This window comes from Mchenga conophoros, linkage group LG18 (genome assembly GCF_057382185.1).
Source record: "Mchenga conophoros isolate Kocher_MC1m ecotype Shallow Benthic linkage group LG18, M_conophoros_male_GT1.1, whole genome shotgun sequence".
Lineage (NCBI taxonomy): Eukaryota > Metazoa > Chordata > Actinopteri > Cichliformes > Cichlidae > Mchenga > Mchenga conophoros.
In genome coordinates this window covers 2,873,683-2,884,347 of record NC_140543.1, presented here as the reverse complement: position 1 = coordinate 2,884,347, position 10,665 = coordinate 2,873,683, and the positions used below count along the sequence as shown (strand labels likewise).

The window sequence follows — 10,665 nt, the reverse complement described above, 5'->3', positions numbered from 1 at the left end:
CCAGATCATATGGTGGTTTCTGGCCCTCCAGGCTTTTAAGTTCATAGTGGTCCATAGGATGGGGGTTCAGATGGCTGTGGCTGATTTCCTGCTGGGGGTGTGTGGCGGAGTGTGGTTGGTGGCTCGGTTGCAAGGGAGGAGTCAAACAGAGTGTTCAGGGTGTGGCGACTGGGAAGGCTTGTTTTCGGAGCATAGCAAGCATCATATAATCATCCCTTCCCTTTCAGTGGCGGCCAGGCTGGAGAGGAAGACAGTTTCTGGAGCAGTGAGCACCGAAAAGTGCTAAAGCAAACAATGACATTACGAACAAATAAACAAAAGCCCAACACGAGTTTCTGCGTCCTGTCTGGTCCTTTGGGTTACACACACTTTAGCCTTTCCCACTCATTTTCCTGTTTAGAAGCAAAGTCACCCTCTGCAATGTAGGCAACAGAAAATAGAGATATATTTTTTATTTTCCTTCTTTTTTTCAGATTTTAGTATAATTCGATTAAAAAAATAGACTAGAGTTTGCGTTTCCATATTTTAATATTATTTTATCATTATGTCAATATAGCACAAGGTTCACCTAGCTTTGCACAAAAATTAAAAAAAACTTTTTTTTTTTCATTTCAACTGTTTGATATGCATCAACCAGTTTTAGCCAATCATACTTTTTGTTGGCTCCTCCACATATCCATAAACATTGCGCCGGACATTTTTTCTATCCTCGTGATATAAAAAAGGAAAAAAAATACGATATGCTGTTTCTTAATTCTTATGTATAAATATATGTTTGTTCCCCATAAGCACCGTAACTGTAGTTTAAATGTTTGAGATGTACAGTACATACATTGAACAGCCACAGCATGAAAATCACCTGCCGATCACTGTGTATCATTAGGCACTGGGGTACTGGATCCTTTGGTCCTGTGGGTTGCTGAGTGGGACTTCCATGGATCAGGCATGTTCAGGGTCATCCCACTGATACTCAGATTGGAATAGGAAGGAGGTTGAGTCAGGGCCTTTGGTTCTTTGCTGTAATCTTTTAATTGTTCCTGAACAGTTCTTTGAGTGCAAGGGACACATTTAATTTAAAATCTGTCAGTGGTTTTACTGTTGTGGCTGATCAATATAACGTAACTGAAGTTAACATTACATTTGACCCATGGGAAGAATCAGTGCCACAAAACATTTTATGACTGAGGACAAAATATATTTTTCCAATTAATCATTGTTAATATGAGTGAGTTGCTGTGTGGGTTTTTTTTTTTCCCACGCTGATATCCACTTGCAATCACGCCCATTCAGATAACCAATTAAGCCAAGCCCACTAACTGCATGTCTTTGGACTGGACATGGAAACATTCTGATAGCATGCAAACTCCACAAAGAAAGAGCCCAGGCAGATGGTGCATGTGAACCTAGTACCTTCTTGCTTTCGACATCTACGTTTATCTGTATTTTTAAAATGTGAAAATAAATCCAATGCCCACACTTTTGGTTTGCAATGGGATCGTTCTGATGATTATTTATTACAGCTTGATTTCACAAGCTTCTAGTATATTTTCTCAATACTGTCACCTATTGATCCATATCCCATCCCTCATCACAAAAGCATAAAAAACATAATACAAACACTTTAACATAAAAAAACTCATTACAGAAAATAGATATTAAGATTTAAAATATGTAATTTATTACCAATTTCCTTGAAATTGTTAGTTATAGGAAAAAATACATCCTTCCGTCCGCTTCTGCTGATTCAATTCAGGCTTAAAGACAGACAGCTTTTCACAGCTTTGATATCCACTTGCTACAAAACTAGAACTTGATTAAAAAAACGCCAAAAAAAACTTGTTGAAATCACTTACATACAAGGTCTTCTGAAATCCCTTCATTTGTTTTACAGCGTTCACATAATTGTCAATACTGTAAAACTGTACTCTACAAACTGTTGTCTGCAGGGGCTATCACCATTTAAAGATATTCTGGCTGGCGTAAAATTAATGTAGCACGTGGCTCTCCCAGTCTGAAGCCTGGATACAATGGCTCAGTGAATTCAGTGTGGAAAGTGTGCAGGTGAATCATGGTCTGTGAAGACACTGCATAGAAGGTCAGCGTGCCAGCTGTCCAGTCTAAGAACACTCCAACCCTCTTGGAGTTGAAATAGGGAACAGATATGGGTGCATCATCATTCTTATTGTGCCACACGGTGTATTTGCCTTTGCAGTAGCGTAGACTCCAGGACTGATCATTGTAGCCAAGGACTGGTTCATTCCCTTTACCTTTCCTGCTGATTCCTTTATATGCAACTCCTATACCCATCCATTCCCCAGACCACTCTATTTCCCAGTAGCACCGATCACGGAGACCCTCATTACAAAGCACTTGTCCCCAGTCTTCAAATCTCTCTGGGTTGTCAGGGTATTTCTGACTTTCTTCCAATCGTTTCATTTTCTTCTTGTCTTCAGAAAAAGATAGTTCTGAATGTGCTGTATTCATATTCACAGTCAGCTCTTGTGCATCTGAAAAAAAAGATTTCAGTTTTGTTTTTTGTGCCCCCATCCAGTATTAAAACTTGAAATGTCACTGGTATGTTTGTTTAAAAATAATAACAAAAAGTCTCACATTTCTTCAGAGCTGATTTTAAGTAACACTCCCCACTGTCACTTATCCTAGGTAAAATCAAAGATGTTATTTTCTGCTAATCTAGAGTACATGAAAAAAATAACTTTTATTTAACTGTAAGTGTAATTTAACTCAACTATACCTGATAGTGAGGTGATCAGGGTCGTTCTCTATGGAGGAGAGGTGCTTCATTCCCAACTCCCCAGGATGATTGTAACTCAAGTCCAGCTCCTTCAAGTGTTTGAGGCTGGAGGTCAGAGCTTTAGCCAAAGAGTCACAGCCCGAGTCAGTGATTCCACAGAATGCCAAACTGAAATTTAAATTTAAAGCATATAGAGTTAGTTTCTTTTAGCTATTTGTGTGGCATAAATATCCTGCACCAGGATATTTTCACAAACCTAAGTTTTTCCAGCTGGCATGCAGTATTTCCCAGTCCATCAAGGAGAAGTTTCACTCCTTTGTCTTGCAGGTCATTATCACTCAAGTCCAGCTCCTTTAGACACGAACTAAATAGAACTTTGGAAAGCATCTCACAGCATTTCTCAGTAAGGTTGCATTCTTTAAGCCTTAAAAAACAGAAAAAATAACCACATGCTAGTATATTTTGCAGGGTTAAGAGGCTGCTGTACAATATAAAATAGTAGATGATGCCAAGTTAAAGCACTGTATTAAAAAATTGTTAAATAAATATTAAGTCAGGGCCAATGTCTGTGATTCCACATATTGTCAATCTGAGTAAAGCATATTAAGCTTAATTTACAGTAAGTAACATACGGTGTTATTTTTTAAATTATTTAGCTATGAAGAAGAGAGTGAATTTGATCTGGTGTGTTTGTTTCAGCTGTGTTTTTAGCATCATAATAATTGTCACATTTAAAAATAATATTGTATGTCATATGAACATTACAGAGTATTGTTGTAATTTACTCACAAAGCTATTTTGGATTCCTTAATCACCGGTAACAGCCGCTGGAGACCCTCCTCAGATCTGGAATATTTTCTCAGATCAAACTCATTCAACTCATCCTTGGATGTCAGCAACACAAAAACCAGAGCAGACCAAAGTGAAGGTGAAAGTGTGATCTCTGACAAACTACCAGAACTCAGACACTTCTGGATCTCCTCTACAAGAGACTGGTCATTAAGCTCACTGAGGCAGTGGAAGAGATTGATGCATCTTTCTGGGGAAAGAGTTTGACTGATTTTCTCCTTGATGTACTCAATAACTTCCTCATTACTTGGTAAAGTACTCCTCATGGTGGCAAGAATACTCTTCAACTGATCTGATTCCTGTGAGAGGCCAAGAAGGAAGCGAAGAAAAAGATCAAGCTGACCATTCTCACTTTGCAAGGCCTTATCCACTGCACTTTGGAGAAGGCCAGTTACTTCAGTAGAAGCCTCTCGGACAGTGAGGGATCCTTCTGGTTCCAACAAGTTTAGGTTAGAGCAAATGAAGGTGTGGAAAACATACACTGCAGCAAAATACTCCTGAATGCTGAGGTGCACAAAGCAATATGATCTCTTTAGATGAATTCCAAAATCATTCTTTGAGATCTCTGTGAATACTCCTGAATATACTGCAGTGTCGCTGACATTTATTTCGTACTCGCTGATTTCATTCTCATAGAAGATTATGTTTCCCTTCAGTAGCTGCTCAAAGGCTAGTTTTCCAAGCTTCAAGATATTCTCTTCATTCATTTTGACCTGTGATTGGGTTTCGCAAACCTCTCCACTGAGTGAATACTTCTGACATTTGATCAATGAGTTGTGCACAAGAAAATGTGTGTACATTTTTGTCAATGTGTTGGGCATTTCTCCTCTGCTCTCGTGGCTTTTTTCTTCTAAAATCTTCTGCAGGACAGTGGCAGATATCCAGCTGAAGACTGGAATATGGCACATGATATGAAGGCTCCTGGTTGACTGAACATGTGAAATGACTCTACTGGCCATGTTTTGATCAGAGATTTTTTTCCTGAAGTATTCTTCCTTTTGTGGATCATTAAATCCTCGTATCTCTGTCACGCGATCAACACAGTTAACTGGAATGCGACGTGCAGCTGCGGGTCTGGTGGTAATCCAGATGTGCGCAGAGGGCAGCAGGTTCCCCTTGAACAGATTTGTGAGAAGCACATCTACTGGAACTTGCTCTGAGACACAAGAACGAGGCTCATTGTTGTTGAAGTCAAGAGGAAGCCGGCACTCATCCAGCCCATCAAATATCAGCACAAGCTTATATTTGCTAAAATCTGAAATTCCTGACTCTTTTGCCTCTGTGAGAAAATTGTGAAGAAGTTCTGTTAGAGTGCATCTTCTCTCCTTCATCAGATTCAGCTCCCGAAATGGTAAATTAATAAGGAGCTGAATATCCTGGTTAACTCTTCCTTCTGCCCATTCAAGATTAAACTTCTGCACAGAGATAGTTTTTCCAATACCAGCAATGCCTGTAGTGAGCACAGTTCTGATGAATCTACGGGATCCACAAAGAGAATTAAATATGTCTTCGCATTTGATTTGCTTATCTTTTGTCATTGATCTCCTCGATGCAGCCTCAATCTGCCTGACCTCATGTTCATTGTTAACAGTTTCACTGAGTCCTTCTGTGATGTAGAGCTCAGTGTACACCTTGCTGAGAAGAGTCTGGTCCCTATGCCGTACTGTTCCCTCATAAATGTATTCAAACCTTTTCAGTTTTTGTCTGAGTTTGCGCTGGCAGACATCAAGCTCGCCATAAATATCTGGTTGTAAAGAGAAAAAAAGAAGAACACAAACAGCTTATTAAAAAACATCAAAGATATATTTTTTCAATAAGAGATCACAAAAACAAACCATAAAACTAAATCTGTACTATTTGCACGTTTTGTCCTTACATTTCTCCAGTTTGTTAGCAAGCTCCTTTTGGCCAATTTCATTTAAGACGTGTAATGTAATCCTCAAAACCCCTTCACTGGCACTCGTGTCTTGCTTTGTATTTTCAGTAGACGGATGGTCTTCATCTGGCTTTTCCCTTTCAGTAGAATAGCGTGACAGATGTGGAAAGAGCATCTTTTTATACCTTCCAATTTCACTCATAAAAATCTCCATGCCATGGGTTTCCACCAGCTGCAATAGAAAAACTTTTTTTAATCCACTTTTTTTGTTATATATATATGATTATTATGATTATTATTATTATTGTTTTTTTACACAAAAGCATATCCCAGCATATCTATGAGAGGCGTGATCTTAAAAATACTTTATTTTTTCAAAAGCTGTTATTAAGGGAATATAGATTTTTTTTCAGCAGACCTTAAATATGACATCTCCATCCAGCTCCTTTGTCTCTGGAAAATCATGCCCGTCCCTTAAAATGAATATTGATAAAGTTATAAAAAAAATTTCAGCTCAATAAAACCAAGTAATTGTTATTGTGATGCTGAATTTTCAATTATTATCACAGAAAATAGACACCAACTATAAACTGCTCTGTCATCTTAAGAGTTTTTCAGTTATGAGGTATCATTAAGTGGAAAGTTTGACTTCCTAGTGGCAAAACTTAAAGAATCTCCTGTACCACTAGTGTATTTCACATGGAACCAACATTCTGCACAAATACATTGGTTATTATCTATAACTAAATAATTACCATGACATGAATGGGGGGGAAATCTCCATTAAGGTTCTATTGAATATCTTTTACAGTTACAAGACTGACACAGATTCAAATCATCGATTCCAGACTTCCCTCACCCCAGCCTCCTCCTCCAGCTCATCTTGGGAGACACTGAATTGTTCCCAAACCAGCTGAGAGCACCTGGGAGGTGTCCAGGAGGCATACTAGTCAAATGCCTGAATGACCTCAACTGGCTCCTTTCGATGTGGAGAAGCAGCAGCTATACTCTGAGTCCCTTTCAAAAGGCCAGGCTACAAACACCATCTCTAAGGAAGAGCCCAGCCACCCTTGGAAGGAAACTAATTTCTGCTGCTTGTATTCACAACCTCATTGTTTCAGTCACTACGTGGAGCTTGTGACTAGGGCTGCAACGATAACGAACATAATCAATGATGTCGTCTATAAAAATTTGTCAACGAAGAATTTTATTTTCAATCTGTCATATACTAATACTACGTAAATGTGTTTTTGGTACCACAATTCACTACAGGAAGCAACGGGGGGAGTATCGCCTATATCGTGTGCCAAGACTGCACTCAGTACTAACAAAGAAGAACGTACCATAAACAGAAGGACAAAAGAGAATGCAAATGGAGATTTCAAAAATGTGAAAGCATTTCACAGAAAACCAAGTTGAATGTAGACTGTTCAAAGTGGAGCTTTCTTCCGTGACAGCACTACTGCAGGAGCATTTAAAACGCTGGTGTTGTGCCAAGGTAGCTAAATCCTAAAGAATTTGTTTCTCCTGCATTGGGAGCACGCACTGGGCAGAGAGGGTGGATCCAGTTGACACTGCCTCCATTCCAATCAACTGTATTTGGAAGGAGTGATGTTTTACGATCAAAAAACAAACGGTTTTTAAGATCAGTGTAGTGACATTAACAGAAAATACACTTGTTGTCCTCATGTGTTATTGGACGAGATTACTTCAAAGCATTTTGCCTGATAATCATTTGTATCGTCCTGTAACTTGACTGTATAAAAAGGATAAAACTTCCAAAATTTCAGGAGTAATAAGTGATTGTAAGAAGTGTTTGTGAACTAAAAATGTGGGATACTGTTTGTCTGTCATTTGGACAGCCCAGTGCAGGGGAAACAAATTCTGTCATGGTCTGGGTGAATGCCAGTGTTTGTCCACAGAGCCGGCAGTTCCACCTCTGGGAGGAGCCACCGTGTTCCTGCTCATTGCTCTCACCAGTGGGTAATTAAGCTGTTGACTTGTAAGGCAGCGCTCTCAACTTCTCTTTGCCAGCTAACCACACTATCAGTTTACCAGACGCTGCCGCCCCAGTGTTATCTGGTCACTGGACTTCTCGACAGTCTTCATAGTTACAGTTTTTGCTCACTCCACTCACCTGGCGTATATAGATATATAGATATAGATATGTATATGAGTTAAACTATTTAATCTGCATTGAACACTACACCAACAGAGAAACAACCACATTTGTGATTAGTAATGGTCTTTTCTGTTTTACTTGTATTAAGCACAGGTGTATAGATGAGTTTGTCCTGAAAAGATGCTTATGGACCTCTCAAATGGGTGAAGTCATGACAGAGAGCACCTTCAGCATAATTATCAGCAGCTGGGAACCTCATCTCAAAGATAAGCCACACTCAGAGCATGTCCACTCCAACTGTGAATTCATAAACTGAATTATCTCTAAACTTTTATTTTGGAATGAAAAATAAAACTTTTTTATTTTCATTTGAAGCTTTTTTTTTAACCTAATGAACAAGGTTTTTTCGCACATTTTTTTTTTGTTTAAATACTACTAGCACATTAATTTACATTATTTAATAATCGTATTTATTTCATTTTTATTTTTATGGTCCTATTGAGTAATGTTAAAAATACATTTGATTATTTTCATATTCATATGTTTCCTGGGTAATTATTCTAATTTGCTGCAGGACGAAACAAGAGGGTGATATTGACAGGTGGGCAGAACTGAGCAGGTGAGGTGCTGGAGCCTGGAACATGCGGTTTGACCACAAGAAGCGGAGATGAGAGGTATTGAAATAATTGTTGACTAAACGACTAACTGAGGAAAATTTTTGAAGATTAGTCAATTAAAAAAAAATTGTTGGTTGCAGCCCTACTCTTGACCAAATCTAAGGGCCAGAATACAGATTAACCAGTAAAACTTAGCATTTATGTTCTGCTCTCTCTTCACAGCAGCAGATTGGTTGCACCAATGCTGCACCAACACATCACAGAGTATACAATTAAATATAACTTATGCAATAAATGCAAGCACAATTTAAAGAATGAAATACACCTGTCCATTTTTTCTTTTGTAAAATTTGTACGATTCTTCATGGATCTGTCGCTACCCATGGATATGCAGGATGAGTCCTCCAGCTCTGTCCCACTGGGAGAATCTTCAGTCTCTTTAATAGCTTCCATACCTATAAATTTACAGAGATAAAATGATCCTTTGCAAAGCTGTCAACATTTAGAATACAATACATTTTACTTTCTCCATAAAGCAGTGATAACCACATATGAATATAATACAGAGAAGTCTAAACATTTAAAATTATCACACATATCTGAGTCCAAATATCACACACACACACACACACACACACACACACACACACACACACACACACACACACACACAAATACTATCAGCTTGCACTAAAAAAAATGCCTTCAATCAGCTTGTCTTTTTAAATGTGAAAAATTAAATCACAGGAGTTTAGCAAGTATTTCCTGAGATTTGCTTAACTGGCTGAACAGCAAAAATCATGCAAGGGGCAGCAAAGGAATATGCGTCACGCTTGCAGTGGGGTGGAAGAAGAATGAAAGGATGAAAGGAAACTACTGAAATGCCCAGACTTCTACATTTTTCGACATTTATATAAAGTTACCTTTGTCTAAATTAGCTGAAAAGTTCAACTAAACAAGAAGCAAAGTGAATGTGCTTTGACATAAACAAGAGGCTATTTTAAGCACTACATTAACACCGGCCCTGACAGGCAGGACGCTCTCACTTTGTGCGTGTGTGTGAGAGCGAGAGAGTGGGTGCGGTTGATTTCCTGTAACTCTTGCCGAAACCTATTCCTGGAAGTCACAAACAGTTACAGAAACAAAATGCTGCTTACAAACGAATCCATCGGTAACAATGATGACATCATATATGACCTAACTGTTAGTTGTGAAACTACTTCAAATGAAATTTTCAAACAACAGTAGCTCAGCTAAAAAGGGCAAATCGACTGTGAAACTGCTAGTACGTGAAGCCGAACTGAATTGAATACAAACGCTCGAAAAGAAGTTGAAACGGAAAAACATAAACTTTGTCCCTGCATGCGTTTGGAAAATCACCTAATCTTCACAACCAATGCAGCAACATTAACCAGTTTATTCAGCTTCTCTGTTCACATTGTCAAGCAGGAATAAAAAATTGCCTTTACCTGCTCTTTATGTGGCTGTCATTTGCTTTTTTTCAGGTTCTTTTTTTTTTTTTTTTTTGAAATGGGCGTTTCTCAAGTGTTGGCGTTTACTGAGTAAACAGTAGCATACTAGGGCGTGTCAAGAAGTGAGGCATGTGGTGGCACTTACCCAAAAGGCTGGCCTGGACTGAATTACGCACCATTGGATGAGAGCATGAATTAGACCAGTAGGAATGTAGTGCATTGGCTGACGTACAGTTTTAAAGCAGTTTATTTAATTATGCTTGTGTTATGCTATTTGTTGCTTCTGCACTTCTATAATTTGGATGCAAGTTGCTTCCAATATTTATATACTTCTTCTTTTGCAAAAGATCGAGCCATCCAAAAACAAAATCACCCCACAGCTGCAACATTAAAGTGATACACATAACAATAGTCAATAACCATGATCTAATATATACGTCATCTAATATTTTGAGACAAATCTGCCTTTCTGGGACCTAGAAAGGCACCTATGTAGCTGTCTACATAGGAGTATATTTACGCAATTTAAATATATACTCAGCAGTTGTTTCATTCGTAACATTTTGTGAGTACTAGGTTGGGCACCCTTTTGCCTTCATTTTTTGTGGCATAGAATTAACAAAGTCCTAGAAACCTTAAGGATTCTGGTCTGTATTGACTGGTTCCAACCCCTGTGCCACATTCGAAGTCACTTAATTACCTTTTTCAATATTCTGATGCTTTGTTTAAACTTCAGTAAGTTGTCTTGACCATACTGTGGAGATACAGAAATTCTTTTATTGCTGCCATATAATCTGCATCATTATAACTGCATTAATAACATTCTTTACAGCATTATTCCATTTAATAATATTTCTCACAGTATTGATACTGCATTACAGTTGTTTATTGAAGATGTTCATTTGAGGATCCTTCCATTATGTTAACTTTTATTACAAGTACGGTTAGAAGTATTTTATACACATTGCATATTTGTG

The 10,665-nt window shown here is 38.3% G+C and overlaps 1 protein-coding gene across 1 annotated transcript; it reads right to left on the bottom strand.

The window, feature by feature from the left end:
- Positions 1–550: 550 nt before the first annotated feature.
- Positions 551–9,795, bottom strand: LOC146552875 (NLR family CARD domain-containing protein 3-like). Its single transcript, XM_085254164.1, has 9 exons — positions 9,686–9,795; positions 8,542–8,671; positions 5,896–5,950; positions 5,478–5,709; positions 3,542–5,345; positions 3,009–3,176; positions 2,753–2,920; positions 2,611–2,657; positions 551–2,507 (listed from the first exon to the last, which is right to left on the bottom strand). The coding sequence occupies exons 2-9, from the start codon at positions 8,667–8,669 to the stop codon at positions 1,960–1,962; spliced, it is 3,150 nt and encodes a 1,049-aa protein (XP_085110290.1). The 5' UTR covers positions 8,670–8,671; positions 9,686–9,795; the 3' UTR covers positions 551–1,959.
- Positions 9,796–10,665: the final 870 nt, after the last annotated feature.

Bases quoted from the DNA above. Each gene is read 5' to 3' on its own strand.
- LOC146552875 (XM_085254164.1), bottom strand. From the start codon at position 8,669: ATGGAAGCTATTAAAGAGACTGAAGATTCTCCCAGTGGGACAGAGCTG. The intron at 3,177-3,541 runs GTGAGTAAATTA...CTGTTTTTTAAG, and splicing joins AAGGAATCCAAAATAGCTTT to GCTTAAAGAATGCAACCTTA. The intron at 2,508-2,610 runs GTGAGACTTTTT...CTTTTTTTTCAG, and splicing joins AAAATCAGCTCTGAAGAAAT to ATGCACAAGAGCTGACTGTG.